Source organism: Thalia democratica, chromosome 4 (genome assembly GCF_965202585.1).
Source record: "Thalia democratica chromosome 4, ktThaDemo2.hap1.1, whole genome shotgun sequence".
Classification (NCBI taxonomy): Eukaryota; Metazoa; Chordata; class Thaliacea; order Salpida; family Salpidae; genus Thalia; species Thalia democratica.
In genome coordinates, this window is record NC_139168.1 from 38,374,213 (window position 1) to 38,391,870 (window position 17,658).

A 17,658-nucleotide genomic window follows, 5' to 3' on the forward strand; every position below is an offset into this window, starting at 1 on the left:
CTGTTTAACATACTAAATCTTCACTGTTATTTTTTAAGACGAGATTTAAAAGTGTACATTAGGGGCTTATAGTATCTTTTAAAATACAAAAACCAAATTTAAGATATACAATTGACAGGTTGAGTTAGCAACTCAAGTCTCATGTAATTGATTTATATTTAAATAATGAAAATTGCAAATATGTTTTGTATAGAATTTTGAGTTGAAGATAATTTTAACTTAAAAACTTGATTTTAAAGGTTTATCAAATGCAAGGTGTAATCACCTGCTTCCATGTTTCTTTACTTATATTTATATTTTCTTGTTCAATGTTTTTTAATGGTAGAAAAACATCAGACTCACTCTTCTCTCAACAACAATGAACGTTTTTTTGAAGTTCAAGCAAGCAATTTGTCATCACCTGTAATTCTACCTCCCCCTTCAAAATTAACCAAAGCTAACCATAAAATAAAAAATATCTTTTTAGTTGAATAAAAATCCCATCATTCGTTTACCAAATGGTGACATATCATTTGGTAAATACTCACAAGATTAAAATCTCAACACTAAAAACCACAAAGTGTGGAAACTTGACAAAGCTCAAACCCCTGAGCAACTACAACACACCAACAATCTAATCATGTGATCACTACCACCAGTGTGAACTCACAATCAGCTGTTTCAAACTCAAGTAAACCAATAAATTACTGAAAATATTAGGTTCTATAAAAAAAATGCTTTTATTAAAAAAAATACAAGTGTATTATAAAATAAATATATATCTATAACAAATTATACATGAATTTGTTGGTATTAACTTGACATAAAACTCAAAAAAAAGCTATATATATTAATAATAATAAAAATGAAATTTGTATTAATGTTTTACTTTAACCTCCAATTTGTAATAAAAAAAAATATATTAGAAGTATATCTAAAGTTATATCTTAAATATTACTTTGAAGTTTATTTCATTGTTTCTTAAAATACTGTGCACAAATTTACACTACTATAAAAAGCTACTATTGTAGTTTATATTACTGTTGTGCTGCTTAAATTTAATTTTGAAAAAAATTTTAGACCCAATATAAACTTTTGTATTCTTACTGAAACCATACTTATGAAAGTAATAAAGTTAATAGTAATACAGTTAAATTACAATTAAAATAGAATTCTAGATTGTTCATGTAGAAATAATAACTACCAGATTTTTTTTATTTCTGCTTATGTTTAAATCACTGGGTTTCAATCCCTCAAGGCTCAACTCAGCGAATTTTAAAGCTATCATTGTGATCCTTAAGCCATCAGGTCTTACTTTAACAAATGAATTTAAGTTTGTGGAAATACAAATGAGTATAAAACTAAGGAATTTTATTAAAGTGATTAAAGTCCCTTCAGAAGTCATTAAGTAAAAAATGGGTAAAACATGTAATTTATACAGTTAAATTAATTTTTGAAGGTTTGTTCATACAGTTCAGAATCTGTTGTAATGCAAATTAATGAAATTTTTACATTTGACATGCACCTAAAGAAAATTTGAGTTATTACATCTGTTATATTTTGTTCAGCTTATTACCTATATAAAATAAATCTTTAGGTTCAAAATTTTCATTAAATTTTTTCTTGACTTGTTTAAAAAACAGCGGTTCAAACTAAAAAAAATATTTCAATTTTCTTTTTTTCTCTCAAAATGTTTGGCAATTAAGTTTGTAACCATTTAACTTTTAACAATGGCTTTTTATCAATACATTGATTAGGAATTTTTTTTATAAATACTTTTTCTACTAAATAGTTTGCAGAGAGGTCACTATTTGTTAGAATTGTAGTTTTTAAAATGTTTTAGTTGATTTTTTTGAAATTTTTAAAAGAAATATAGTCCTATTCGTTCACGTAGTTTAGCCAATATTTAGCTACTCCTTGAAGCAGTTAAATTTTATTGTAATTATTTTAGCTTATTATAGTTTTATTAAAAAATAGTAATGTTTGTGTATGTGTTTAAATATTATATCATCAGGGTTACCAACAAACCTGGAATCCTTGAGAACCCTAGAATTTGACAATTTAGACAAAAATTATATGGAAAAAAAAGAATTACATGTGGAGTAATGAAATATTTTTAGCTACTAAAAATCCATCATATAATTATTTTTTGAAACCATTTACAAGACTAATTTATTATAATACACTTATATAGTATCTTTTTAATATTTCTATTAAAATATTCTAAAGTATTTTATCTTAAATTAAATTTTATATTACAAATTACAGAAAAATTGTACTTTTAAAAACCTGGGAGGATTTCAAAAAACCTGGAATAAGTTTTCAAAAAATTTTTGGCAACCCTGTAATATATAACATATAAATGATTTATCTGTTTAACTGTTTAAACTACCAATACAAAAAATGTTTATTTTTCTAATACAATATTAATTATTTTAAATAAGTTTTTAGAATTTTTTTTGTTTTTTACTTTTATTATTATGTCAAATAATTTTGAAGAAAAAAGTGGAGTAGTTGCTTGCAAAACGAGTTGGGGTAGTTGGTATCAAACTTACAGTGAAGTTGTGCTTCAAATTGACTGTGAACCTGGAACTAGAGGTTCACATACATTTTAATAAACTTCATAATTTAAATACTTCTCGATAAAAAAAGTGCTTAAAAGTTCTACCAAATTTTCGTTTTTAACAGAGAAGTTTTACATGTCAGGTTTAGATCTTGCTTTGATTTCTTACTATCATAGCTATAACTACTGACCCATAAAGTTAATAACAGATTCTTAAAGAGTAGATTTGGCTATCAGTTTGGTAAAACAAAACCTCGTAACAAATGAATTTGGAATTGAGAAAGGATATTAGTTTAAGTTTCTTAAAATACTATCAGGAATAATAAATAATTTAATAAATTACAAAATGTTTGTTTTTTTGAAATAACATAAATAGAAAGTATAAGAAAAAATAGCAGTAGGTAGTTTAAAAGTTATAATATAATAATAATTTTATAATATAATAATAATAATCAAAAAATTAAGTTTATAATATAAAAAGATAGAAGAAAATCTATCAACTTTGAAAACAAAAACTTAACTTAAAAAAAAAATTTAAACACTTGTTTTTAATTATATGGTATTTAAAAATCTCAGAAGCAGTTTTTTAAACTATAAAGTTTGAAAAATAAGTTTTAAGTATATGTCAACTGTTCAGTTGTACAAATATATAATTCGGGAACAGGCCAAAATTGCACAAAGATAAAATTGCACAAGGGGATAAAATTGCACGAAGACAATTTTGCACGAGAGTAAAAAAAACAGAAAAATATTTTAAAAGATAATTAATAAAAAAATTAAAAAAAAGTTACTGACCAAGGGTAAGGGGTAACAGTGATAGTAAACATAAGAAAAAAATCTATAAAAATTATCATAGATAAAAAATAAAAAAAGAATTAAAAAAAAAAGTTCAACCGTGCAAAAATGTCTTCGTGCAAAAGTGTCTTTGTGAAAAAGTACCTTTGTGCAATTTTGTCCCCTTGTGAAAATTTGACAGCTACCCATATTATTTAGAGCTTAAAATATTTTACTTTTTAGCAAATAAAATACTTATTTTACTTACAATTGATGTATTTTTGTTTTGATATAAGCTATGAAAACAGATTTTTAGTTGCAAATTAAATAACAGCATAAAATAGCTGAAGTTTGAAACATTTCATTTAGGCTTTTCTTAAAAAAGTTACTTCTAATTATACAATAAAATATTTTAATTTCCAGGTAAACAAGTTTCAGTAGAAATAAACCCTTCTTCCTTGAGTTGCACAATAAAGGGCGACAAGTTATTTGAAGAAAAGCTATACAGTACTATAGTTGTTGACGAAAGTACGTGGGTCATAGAAGACAGGAAGCTTATCAGAATCTCTCTTGAGAAAAGTGTAGAAGAAGGTATGTACAGTAATCATAATATAATACTTATATAGTTTGCTAATATTTTCTTAAAGATCTTGTCAAAAAAAAAACAACTTTAATTTCCTGTTTAAAAATAATTATGTTTTTTAATTTTTAATGAATAAATGAACACTCAAATTTTTTCTTTCCAATATATTTCATCAAATTCTCTTCAGGGAAATTACAATTAAAACAGTACAATAAAACACAACAAGTATATATACAAATTTTTTTTTACAAATTAATTAACTAATCGATAAGGTAAACGTAAATGTAATCAACAAAAACTGTAAAAATCAACACAAAATGGTCTTAACTAAATAAGGCTAAAGTGTAGTCAAATTCTTTCTTTTAACAAAAATTTTGTTTAATTAAATGTATTAAAATGGCTTCAAGTCTAATTAATTCCAATGTATTTGAACATTACACTGAAATTAGATAATGCAAACTTTTTTCCACAACTTGGATTATTCACAAGGTGTTCTGCTATTGCGGAATTTTTTATTGCATTTTTGACTGCAACACTCTTTTTGTCTTTTTGTCTTAAGTATACAAAGTGATACACTTGGGAACATTTTCCTTTATTCTAGTTGTGAGGTGTCGAGAAGTTTGACCAATGTAGCTACTGTCATAGCAGCATTTAAACTTGTAAACTACAAGACTTTTTTCTTCTGGTGTCATTAGGTCTTTTTCGAGCATTGAAGTATTGGTTTGGACATGAAGAGAACCCTAGGATTCACCGCATGATGTGTTTTAATTGTTATATCCACTATTTTCTTCTCAATTAATTTCGATTCAGCACCAATATATGGAAGTTTCAATAATATTGGGCATTTATCTGGTCCATAAGGTTTAGCTATATTTAAATTGGTAGATTAATTATATTAAATCATGTTTTTTATTTGTTTAATTTGAACAAGATTTTTTTTCTAAAAGCTATTATAATGTTTTACTTTAAATAGCAGTTATGTGTACAAAAATTTTGGAAGATGTTTTAATGTTTTCATTCCAAATACTTATCAAATAAAAAAACTTTTTGGTCATGGTAATTTAGTAATAATGCACAGTAATAACAATTGAAAAAAATCCTGATACACATAATTTTTTTATATTTTTAAGTGTACTGAATTTAAATGGATATAAATTACAACAGAGAGTTGTTGGAAAAGCTTGTTCAAAGGCGAAGGTTCACAAATATTTGCTCCAGATAGTTTAACTTACGATCATATGCAAAAAAAGCACGTTCTTGAAAGCTATCAAAAGAAAAACCCAGGTTAATTTTTTGAGTTAATCTTTTGTATAAAAGATTTAAAAAATGTTTAAAATACCAAAGTTTTTTAACTTCTTATTTATTTGATTTTTTTATAAAAAAAATTACTAACAAATTAAACTTGATTTAAATATGAGTTCAAAAGTAAAGAAGTTTTACAAGCACTGCTAGTAATTTATTGCAATTACTTAATTATTGAAAAACCTTCATAAACAATTTTCAAGTTCTCAATAGATGATTTGTGCATGAATAATACTTAATTAATAGCGTACTTAAAAGTTTCTAACTGCTTTTATCACAGTTTGTGTTCTAAGTTTGCATAAAAAAACAGATAAAATTATTTTGTGATTATCTTTTTTATAAAATTTGTTATTTATTAATTAAATACTTTATATTGAAAATCTTGTAAATTCTTGTTTAATATTGCTTAATTGCAACAATTATATGAGTATAAAGTGTGCTATTTTTTATCACAATTATAACAACTTAAAATACTTCAAGTATTTTCTAATTTTATATAGTTTTTTATTAGTACTGTAAAACCTCATTAGTTTTATTTATTGTCTATTGTGAAGGGTTTGAGATGAATTTACAATAATTAGTTTAAATATATTTTTGCTTAAAATTTTTAATCATACTAGTATTTTTCATTAAAGTAATACAAAAAAAAGTGATTAAAGTTTGGAAAAAATGTCTAAACTGTAATATTAGTTATTAAAAAAATATTTTTGTCACCATCACTTAAAACCCTTCACAACATGACAAATAAGACCTTTAATTTATAACTTCTTACTATAGTAATTTAATCTCTACTGCATTTAGGCTTTGATTTCTCATCTGCTGAACTTTCTGGCAATTACCACCACTAAAACTATGCTTCACTGGGAACAATTCTATGAAAATTTTCCTCCATGTGAGGATCTTTCTTCTTTCCTGAGCTCAATTCAAAACAATTTTAACATAGAAATCTTGCAACTTTTACAAAAGTGTGGAAATTGTTTGCATAAAAAAGACTTTGATAATGGTTTACTTATCAGTGATCAGGTTTTTATATTTTACAATATGTCATAATAAATGTTATTGTTACTGTTAAACATATTTAGAATATATCTGCTAAAATTTTAGTTTAGTTTTAAAAAATAAGTTTTATTGTTTCTATTGTATAAACTTATCTTAAAGTTTTATACAATATCTGTTTTTAATCTAGGTACTAGACTATACCTGGGAGATACTAAACTCAGGAAAATGGAAAGATGTAAATATAAACTATTTAAAAGCTTATTCTCTTGCTTCCTTTTTTCATGCTGTTTCAATTATGTACCTCTCTAGTGGAAAACAAAGTACTCAGGTTAGTTTTTTCGTATAATAATGTATATAATTATTTATTATAAAATCATATTGTCATGTTAGTGCTTGGATAACATTGTAAACTTTAAAGTGATTTTATTTATTTTTCATTAACTTTAAATTTAATTTGTTTTGTGTTTTATTTGTAATGCTAATATCTTCTTATTCATAAAGCATAAAGAAAATGCTTTTTTTTTACTTTCAGGATGCCAGAAAACCCTAGTTTTGACAATTTAGGCGAAAAAAATACTGGAAAAACCTGAAATTTGTGAAAAACTTTTTAAAATAAGCTTAATATACTTAAGATTTTTCACTGTTTTTACATGCGATAAAAAAAATGATTAATACAAAAAATCTATCATATACAATAATTTTAAAATCTAACTTTAATTTTGATAAACTAATCTTTGAAATAAAAAAGTTCAACTTGATACTAAAAGTTTTATTAAGCTTGGGTACTTTCAAATTAGTTTACAAGTATTTACAAAATAAAGTAAGCTTTTAAATTCAGTAAACCTTATTCGTAAAACTTTTACTATATTTTATAAGCTTATTAGTAATAACATTAGTTTTTTTTCTAAACCAACTTATGTACTAATTATTTTCCAAGTGTATGAAAATTATTATGAGGTGTGCTGTTTATCAAATTAAATAAGTTTTCACTAAGATAAAAAATAATAATTCAATACATATTTTCGTCAACTTTTATGAAATTATTTACTTAAGACATTTTGTTTGTACTAAGTTTGTCATGCTCTGTATCATAATTTAATTGTACCCTAAACAATAGGTGGAAAACTTCAACCACAAACTATTAATTTGTTTGATTGATTGTTTGAAGTAAGTTAAATCGAATAGCTTAAAAGAGTTTATTTTTAGTTAAAATGTTTAATTGTACAGAAAATTTGCCGTGTATGTGACATGGGTATTTTGATGGGTGCACCGATATTTGACAATATCCTGAACAAGCTCCTTAAGTTTTTAAAACCTTTTTTACAAAAGCTTCCTTTGAACAACGAAAAAGTAAGTGTTCTAATATGGTTTTTGCACTATTAGATTTTTGATATAAAAAATTAATTATTCAGTTGTGAAAAAATTTATTTTTATTCAAGTTAAATATAGTATCTTCGATTAAAATTCAAAAGAATAATGAACTAGTTTTTATGTAAGGCTATTTCTATCGTTTGTGACAATTTAATCAGTTTAAACATTTATTTTTTTATTTTTTGAAGTGTTTCATTGTTATATACCAATTAAAGCTAGTATAGATACTACTGCTAAAAGGTTTAAAGTTTTTTCTATATAGTTAGTTAAATGTGTAGTGTGTTTTACTAATAGTTATAAAATACAACATTTCACTTAAAAGGTTAATCTTAATTTAAATAGCACAAGATTCATTTACTTCTTTAGTTGATTAGTAGGTAAACTTTTCTACTGAAAGTAATTTACATTAGCATATGTAAAACTCATGTAGATCTTTCAAATTAATTTATTTAATTTTTTCGTAGCTTTTGTTTCAATGTCATATTTTTTCTTGGCTTTTGTAATAAAAGCTTTAAAGCAATATGTTATTAAAAAAAAGTTATAAGAATACAAAACTTTGGCTAAAGAAGAAGTCAAAATTGTTTTTTGTTTTAAAAACAATGAATATCTTGCTAAAGCTTAACTACTACATAAAATATTTAGTAATTTGGGTATTAAGTAAAATTTATATAGAATTATAACGCTTTCGTGATTTTTATAATAAACTAACTAATTAAAGTTACTAAAAAAAATAGTATAATATTTAGTGTTAAATCTTATTAGGATTGAACATGTTTCATAAATCTAGTACAATATATTTTTAAACTAGTTGTTTTTCAGCTTGATGCAAATATTTTTGTTAGTTACTTTCTTTTTCATTAATTACAGCAACGTTGCTATTTTTAAAACTGTTACATAATACAAAATTTAGAATACGTTTTAACGAAAAGCTAATCTTTAAATTTAAACTATCTATATTTCCCAATATGCTGATTATGCATTTGTATTTTATTTTAACTTATAAATGTAACTTAAGATGTAAACTTATAAATGATCCTCAACTGATGATAAACTTGGTCTTTTTTATGTCTAAAGTATGTTTAAAGGTTAACTAACTCGTAACGTTGCTTAATAAGATATAAGTTTTAGATTTTAAGTATTTTTATACTAGTTAATAAATTAAAACTCACTTAAAAAAATATTTTAGATATTTTTTAGATCCATGAAAATATCAGTTTTTTTGACTAATTTAACTAATTTTTTTGACTAATTAAGAGTAGTTATAATTTTCTTTTTCGGAATAAGTATAAATATAAGTTCATGATTAGCGATTTGAAAAATGTGAAAGATTTTTACTACAATTAATTTAAACATAGAGTCTTTTTTTGATAATAAAATTCTTAATCTATTTTTCGTTTTTGTAATCAAATAATTTTTATATCTTTGTTTTATAACTTTTGTAAACTTAATTATTTTTAAACTTTCTTTAGCTTCATTTATGCTTTTTCATTTAAACATAAACTACTGAATCTGTTTTCATGAACTTTACAACTCAACCTTAATTAATAACTTATTTTTTCATCTTACGTGTAGTTATTTTTTTTGTCAAAATTAAAATATAGTTTACTTCTATTTTAATTTACGATGCTGTCTTTTTAACATCAAAATATTTACTTGAAATAATTTTAATAATTAAGAGCTGATCATCTCCAATTCATACTTTTAGCGGTATTTCAGTATCGGGAATGGAACGGAAAGAAGTATCAACGTTCGCTTTGCTTTCGTTTTCCTTTTTCCCTCCGCTCGCCGCTCTTCCGTTCGACTTCAAAATTCCTTCTATTTCGTCCAAAACTTCCATTTCATCGAAAAAATTGATCGAAGTGATCTTGTCATGTTCCTCCTGCTTTTGACTATCTGCTTTCGCCTTTCTATTCTTCAAACGTTTACTTTTTTTGATTTTGCTTTCTTTTTTGCTCGCCTTTCGCCTCCGCCTCCTCCTGAGAATCCTCTTGCACTTTCTGTAGAAGCAGCACAGGACGATGAGCAGCCACAAGCAGAAAAGTGCCGCCAACAGCGCGAAGAACAACCCACCGCCGCCGGTGTTGATCCCCACAGTAGTAACTTCCGCGGTGGTCGACTCGGCGGTTGTTGTCACAACGTCTTCCAGGTAACACATGGTCGGGTGCTTGTTGCCTTCTATCGTCAGCGTGCTCATCAGCTGGGTTTTTTGCGGGATGAGGAACACCGATTGCTGGTCCATTTCCCGCGGAGGGTAAAATTTGAACAGCTGGTCGTGCAAAGTACCTTTAGTGACGTTTTCAAACAAGAAAATTAATTTATGTTATAGATATATGTTTCAAGTACAAATATAGATGTAAACTAGTACTTGTAATTAAATTTTATTAGTTTTATAAATTTAAAAAAATGTCAGCGTGTAAGTATGTTTGATGTGAATACCAAAGTTCAAGTTTAAGTTGACAATTTGCATGGGTTTATGTGTTATTTAAAGGATATTAATAAAATAAAATTTAAGCAGTAGTTTTATTAACTTACTAATTCTATGATAGAATGTTTATTGGGTTTTTATTGTATTTTTTATTTAAAAAGAAAAGTTGCAGATTAAATAAAGAAAATTATCAACAGCAATCATGTTGTCACGTTATTTAAAAATACATATGTTAAAGTTGCCTACAATTCGTTTTCAAATAAGTGATGTTCATATTCAAAAAAAAAAACGTGTTAAAACTACCATTGTAAATTTGTCCATCAGACCAATTCCAAGTCCCATTATCCCTGAACAGTCCTACATGCCATTGTGAATTAGTATTCATCTGAAGCTTGTACTGCAATGCTTTGGAACACTAAAATGCAGTTGATTACATTTGGTTTTAAATGTTTATCAAAGTGTGCACAAAAATTATTTTAGTGTGCTATGAAATTTTTACAATCAGTAAAAAAATACTAAATATGTTTAAATTTAATTTTACATAACAGTTTTTGTTTTCATAAGCCAATTTTTGATAGCCTTAAACAAATTTTAATAATTGGTTTAAAAAAAACTAAACTATAACAATTATAGTTTTTTTAATGTATAATTAGTTACTGGTTTCTCTAGTGTGCAGGGTTCGTGCGCGTCAGGCTAAGTCAGGCTAAATCAGTTTTTATGTTTAAAAATTTGAGAATCTCAGTTTTTGTCAGTTCAAATGCATGAAATTTTTTAAATTAAGATCAAATTGAGATGTGAATTTATTTCCAAAATGCCTTCTGAAGGTGATTTTTTCTACTTTGAAAAAATGTCAGGCTAAATAGGTCTCTGTCAGGCTAAATGAAAAGGAATTTCGCGCACGAACCCTGAGTGTGGTCGAAATAGTCTTTTCAAAATTTTACTTTCATGAACTTCTAAATGAATTTATTTTTTATAAAACTGGTAGATAAATTTAATAAACAAATATTAAAATTCCTACTTAAATTTTCTTGAAAGTATTTCTATGTCTTCTAACAAAACGTTGGTATTGAAAGTTCGGTATTCTATCATAGAAATAAGTTTAAATGTATTACCTGCATCAAATACTGTGAAGTTTCGTTTAGTAGCTGGTTATCATTAATAGGCGGTAGCATCATGTCTATTTTCTCACAATGTTGCCTTGCTTCTTTTTTTGTCATGACGCCTATTACTTGAAAAGAACCGTGCGATGTTTTGAAATTTTCAGTGCAATTAAGTCCCATTTTCGTTAATCTAATTATCTAAATTTCGGCAGTTTATATTAAATTTTTTTAGAGTATAAGTTATTAGTTGTTTAAGACAAAGTTTAATAGGCCAAAATAGTTGTTTTAGTATTAAATAATTTTAGTCATTAGCATAGATTGTTAAATATAATTAGCCATAGCTGTATTTTACATAAACAAGTTTGTAGTTAGAATTCTAGTACTAAATTTCCTGCAGTTTATTTATTAGCGGTGTACAATTTTTTAAATATTTTTTTGCAATGTAAGACGGTGAAAAACTTTTTTTTGAATTTTTTTTTGTATAATATATTTCAATTTAAATTTCGAAACACCTTGACGTAAAACTTGTTACAAACATGTTTTGATAGCAACAAAAACTTTAAAACTCTATGAATTACTAAAAACTAACTACGTTTCTCTATGTTGAATACGGAGTTTTGAAAAAGTAGATAGTAGTATCATTTAAGGTTTTTGAAAATGCATAGAAATTGTCATTAGTATGTTAATTAAAGTATATTTTACGTTAAAACACTATTTTGTTATGTTTTCTTGCAAATTTAACTTTAAAAAAAAAAGAAATTTTTTTTTCAATACTTTAGTTTAATAAAATTGTAACTGATTTTTTGTTAGTGGTCGTCAGTTTGTATTTTTTTCTTTTTTAAATAAAGTTGAAAAATAAACTGTATCTCATCATCAAAGGAATAAGTGCTTTTTAAAGTTAAATAAATGGCTCAGTTAATTTTTTTCCTAATTACTAGTTGTATACAGAAAATATAACAATACTGCAGTTGGAATATAAGTTATAGAGAACAAAATTAATGCTAAAACAAGTTTTAAAAAACTTATTAAACTTTTGTATTAGTATGAACTTTAATAAAAATGCTGAAATGTTTTAGGTAATTTCAAACTTTTTGTTAGACTTGTTATTTGATTTCGAATTAAAAGTTAATCTACAGTTAAGCTTTGAAAACTGTACGATTTTCTTGCAAACTTATTTTTTTAAACAAGTTTGTTATAAGAACTTTTAGAATAAACCTACTAATTAAAATAAAAATATGTTTAAGTTTATTTACTGTTTTCTGAAAAGTTAAAGTAATAAATTTTTAAAATTAATAGGGTTAAATCATTGTAGATTTTAAAAATAAATTATTTATTATATATATATATTTTTTTATAAATATTTAGTATAATTTTTTAAATACTTATAATTATTTTAAATACTTATCAAAGTGTTTTACTTAAATCAAAAAAAACTATAATTACTAATTTTTTATTACTAAAGAACTAACTAACAAAAACTTCAAATTCTTTCGTTACAGCTAACTTAAATGAATGCAGTAGTACTAAAGCAAATTATCTATATACTTGAGTTAATTTTTAAATCATGTGTTTTCAAAAATATATAAACAAATTAACTATTTTGAAGTTAGTTTAATTATAAATCATATTTTTGTTAATTAGATTTTAAACTTATAAAGTCAAGTATAATATTTGCAACTGTTTTAAGTTTAAAATACAGCAAGCAAATAAGTAATTATAAAGTGAAGTATAATATTTGCAACTATTTTAATTACTTATTTGCTTGCTGTATTTTTATTTATTTTACCTCGTTAATTCACTTAACCTTGTTATTTTTTCTATTTTTTTTGAATTTCAACTAAAAAATTTATCTCAGGATTTTAAGAACACACGTAAAAAGGACACAATGAGTAATATTTACGTAGTAGAAAAACCTGTTGATTCACGGAGTTGTCCGTCACTAATGCTTTTTGAAAACTACATGAAAAATGAAACTCCTGTCGTTCTTAAAAATTGTGTTACTCACTGGCCTGCTATAAAAAAGTGGAGGTACTTCATGTACATTTTATTTAAGTTTTTATTAATTCTATTTATTTCAATGTAGTATAGAAGACTCTTGTATAGTTTTAAAAAGCTTAAGAGTTCAATAAATAATAAGTTGTAATGATTTTTTACTTTTAGAAAAAAAAGTCAAAATATATAAATTTTAGACATCATACATGAATTTTTAAGTATTATATTAACAGTAATTTTAACCTGTATTTGTGATTGAATTTTCTATCAACAGTTTGGAGTACATCAACGAGATAGCAGGCCACCGAACAGTCCCTGTGGAAGTCGGATCGAAGTACACGGATGATGGATGGAGTCAGAAGTTGATCACCATCAATCAGTTCATCAATGATTACGTTCTCAACTGTGGTGAAAACAAAGGATACCTCGCGCAACACACACTCTTTGATCAAGTTTTTTTTTATGAAGATATATATACTATCTAGTTTTATTTAGTAGTTTTAGTAATTGCTGGTAATTAGTCCGTTTTATGTTAGAAAAAGAAAAAAAAAAACTTGTTTTTGAAGAGATATAAAAAAAAGTTATCAATTTTAAAACGTTAGTTTTGATTTACGTAGTTACATTACATGTGTATATTGTACTTTGTCCATTAAAATTTGCAATAACAACTAGTATTTGCGAATAGTCTTTCACAGCAATGCATAAATATTTATTATTTTTATAAAAATTAATGTTTGTTTTTTATATTTTGTGAATTGGTAATATGTTCCGGTTTTTATTTCAAATAATTTTAATGATGCTCAGTTATATACTTCAAAAAGATACAAGATCACAATATTTATTTTTTTTCTATTTTACACTTATTACTAAACATAATTTTTCTTACATAGATTATATATGTTTTTTCGTTTGAATAATATGATTTTTGGCACACTTCAAGTTTTTTATAAATGCTTGAAAAAATATAATTTAGACGATAAATGTGTTAGTAAAGTTTCAGTTAAGTATTTTTATTAGAAAACATAATATTGTTAGATTGAGGAATTAAGAGATGATATTATTATACCTGATTACTGCTGCATACCGACATCAAGCGACGAAGACCCGCAAGTAGACGTTAACTGCTGGTTTGGACCACAAGGAACTGTGTCACCATGTCATCACGACCCCAAACATAATCTCCTTGTACAAGTTGGAATATTGTTATGTGTTTGTCTATAAATCTTGGTTACTATTGTTTTTAATTTGGAAAAGTGACTAAAATTGAAGTCTGTGCATACGTAATCATGTGATTGTAAATCGATTTTATTGAGGATAAACACAATATTTTGAGAGAATGAATACTTCGTTTTTTTTTCTCTTAAAAGTTTTACGTGAATTTTTATCGAACTGTTTGATTAACTTATATCTAAGATCATCTTTTTCATTCTTGATTTCTTAGTTTTACGGAGCAAAATAGACACATGACAATTCAAATTACAACAATTCAAATTCTTGTTAAAATTGTTAAGGGGCTACATCTCTTAAACTAACTTAAAATTCAGAAAAAAAAACCAAGATAAGAAGATAAACCAAGATAGAACCAATTAGCAAGATTATGGTAGTAAAAAAATATTAAAAGAGAAAATTAATAGTTACTTAACTAAAAATAGCCATAATTTATCAATTAATAAAATTGTTTTAATTAACAAAAAATATTTTAAATTACAAAAAATAAAATATGTTTCTGAAGGTTAAATTAATAAAACTATTATAGTAATTAAAAAATTGAAAAAATAAAAATTAGCAGAGGTAGTTCAAAATAACTTATAACTTTGCACCCGGCAAAAAGTTACATAATATTAATAACGATTAAAAATTTAAAAATCATATATACAAGTTTTTACCCTTTATTGCCATGCTAGAAATAATTTTATAAAGGTGTTCATACAGATTTTAGTTATTCAAAAATCTAACTGAGATTTAACTTAAAACAGGTTAGAGGTAGAAAGTACATACGACTTTACCCTGCACACACGTCACAATGCCTTTACCCACGTGATAATTTACTGACCAATACCAGCCAAGTTGATGTCGAAAATCCCGACCACAAAAAATTTCCTCGTTTTGCCGCGATGGACGCTCAGTTTTGCCGACAATTGATACTGGAACCTGGCGACGTTTTGTACATTCCTCCCAAGCACTGGCATTTTGTAAGGTAGTTAGTTGGGTGTTGCATGTATAATTATTAACAGGATTGCTAGAAAACCTGGAATCCTGAAAAAACCTGGAATTTAACAGTTTAGACTCTAAAACCTGGAATTTAAAAAAAAGTTACTAAAACTTAAAAAAAAGCTGCAATTTTAAGCAACTTGTTTATGTAAAATTTCGATTTGAAACAAAAAAATGTATCATATAGATGAAAATATTTTGTCATCATAACATTTTTTTAATTAAAAAACACATTTAAAGAAACTTTAAGATATGTTTTCGATGTCGTTAGACTATTTAACACAGTTTTTTTACCTTAAAACTTAATTTGAAACTTAGAATAGACCCTAAAATGTGTAGTTTCAGAAACCTGGAGAAAATTTGCCAAAAACATTTGGCAGCCCTGTTTTAATTAATCATTTTCAATTAGTTTATAGAAGCAGTTTAAACGAAAATGTTTTAGATCACTAAGTTAAAAAAAATTAAAACTAGTTTTTTTTAATTTTAGGCAACTTTGCACAACAATTTTAGCTTTATTCCACTTATAAAAGCATTAAGATTGGTATTTACTCATTAAATATTTATAACATTTCAGACCAATTATTCCAAAAAAAATTTCAAAGACTATGTATATAACATTTTATCTTCAAAAATAAATTTCCAAACATGTTTTGTTGATTACTACCAAATTTTTTAGATATTCTTGAGAAAAAATGATATTTTTCTAAAATTAGTTTTATAGTTTTTATTAGATAATAAAAAATAAAAAAAGAATTGTGCCAAATTTCTTTTAAATATATGTAATAATATAGGTTACACTTGAAGTAATTGATAACGATAAGTTTTTTGGAATATCTTAAATACCATAAAAACCATATATTTTCAGTATTTTGATGTAATTAAAAAATATTTAATCCGCAACTAATTAAATTGCAATGAAACCTGAAAATTAAGAAAAAATAACTAAATTAGTTCTAAATATTACGTGACTATAAGAAAAACTGACTCTGAGACATTTTGTTCAAGTAACATTCAAGTAATTTATTTAAACGTGCCAATAGTACTATTGATATCAATGTTAAAGTATTGCAGTAAGTATTTATAATTTAACTTTGGGTTGGTTCAATAAAAACTTTATTAAGTTTGAGTGATATTATTCAATTATAAATGTTAAATCTCAGATGTTACGTATGGAAATAAAATAATTAAATGTGTTATATATCTATAAGTTGAACAGCTTTAACGTATTTTGCTAACTCATTAGTTTGGTTGTAAATATATATCATACAAATAAATGATCTATCGGCTTTTATAAATACGTAATCTGACGTAGATAAACTTATAAATAAAAGTTTAAAATCAATTAGCGAAAATATTTAAATCCAATTTTTAACTAGTAAATTATAAAGTAGTTTTATTTGGATAAACAAGTACATGTAATAGTTTTTTTTATTTAACAGATCTCTAGATGTGAGTTTTTCCGTGAGCTTTTGGTGGTGACTTTTATTTTGTTTGTATACAATAAACTTTAGACTTTTTCATTGTGCCTTGAATGTTGGTCAATGTAGCTTTTAATTAGTTTATTTAATTTTATGAATTATACAAATTTATTTGAAAATAAATTAGTACTACATATATACATAAATATTTTAGTTTATTCTCTATGCTTGAATATATTAGAAGATAGTTATTTCAAGTTTTCCTTGAGAATAAAAAGTAACGTATTTTAGTTAATGATTAGTCTATGTTATCGTATCTGTTTTATACAAATTAAAAAGTTTTTGACTGTATAGTTATTTAAAAAAAATTATCTACACTCAAAATATTCTTTTTACAAGTAGGTAAAATTTTGTTTAGTTTTTACATTTTAGGTAAGAGAATAAATTTAATATAAACTGTTTCGTACGATTTTTTTTATTCTTGACTGTCACTTAAATGAATGATGTTTACATGGTATTTAATTTTATGATTTATTACATAAATTTATTTTGCAGATCAACATTATAACTTAAAATATGATAAAAACACATAAGTTTTGTTTCTAACAAGGACACTGTTAAAATTTAAAATATTATTAAAAAAACACTCATATCTTTCATATTAGATAACTTAAAAAGGAAAAGCAGCTTCATAAAAAGATTCTTTTAATTTTAGTTCGTCACCAGCGTAAAGTTTCTTTTAGTAATTTATTTATTCAAACACGATGGCTTAAAGCACAAGTTTTAGATTCGATAGTGAAATTGTAAAGGTTGAAAGGTTCTACAACCGTTCTAAAAAATATTCATATACTTAAATATTTCTGCACTGTTTATTAAATGTTATTTATTTTAGAAAAAATACTTTATAAAAAGGAATAAATAACAAAATTAAAGTCTGAGTA

At 24.8% G+C, this 17,658-nt stretch overlaps 1 protein-coding gene across 1 annotated transcript; it reads left to right on the forward strand.

Moving 5' to 3' along the window:
• The first annotated feature begins 5,065 nt into the window (after window positions 1-5,065).
• LOC145832929 (bifunctional peptidase and arginyl-hydroxylase JMJD5-like) lies at window positions 5,066-16,895 on the forward strand. The gene is made up of 9 exons (XM_082940131.1): window positions 5,066-5,183; window positions 6,003-6,224; window positions 6,388-6,528; window positions 7,428-7,550; window positions 12,952-13,124; window positions 13,363-13,540; window positions 14,124-14,279; window positions 15,065-15,285; window positions 16,739-16,895. Exons 2-9 carry the CDS (start codon window positions 6,054-6,056, stop codon window positions 16,776-16,778), a joined length of 1,203 nt encoding a protein of 400 aa, XP_082796257.1. The 5' UTR covers window positions 5,066-5,183; window positions 6,003-6,053; the 3' UTR covers window positions 16,779-16,895.
• Window positions 16,896-17,658: the final 763 nt, after the last annotated feature.

What these genes read in the sequence shown, in the direction of transcription:
- LOC145832929 (XM_082940131.1), top strand. Translation starts at nt 6,054, where the DNA reads ATGCTTCACTGGGAACAATTCTATGAAAATTTTCCTCCATGTGAGGAT. An exon ending in TTCCTTTGAACAACGAAAAA is followed by an intron (nt 7,551 to 12,951) that starts GTAAGTGTTCTA and finishes AATTTATCTCAG; the next exon opens with GATTTTAAGAACACACGTAA. An exon ending in AAGCACTGGCATTTTGTAAG is followed by an intron (nt 15,286 to 16,738) that starts GTAGTTAGTTGG and finishes TTTATTTAACAG; the next exon opens with ATCTCTAGATGTGAGTTTTT.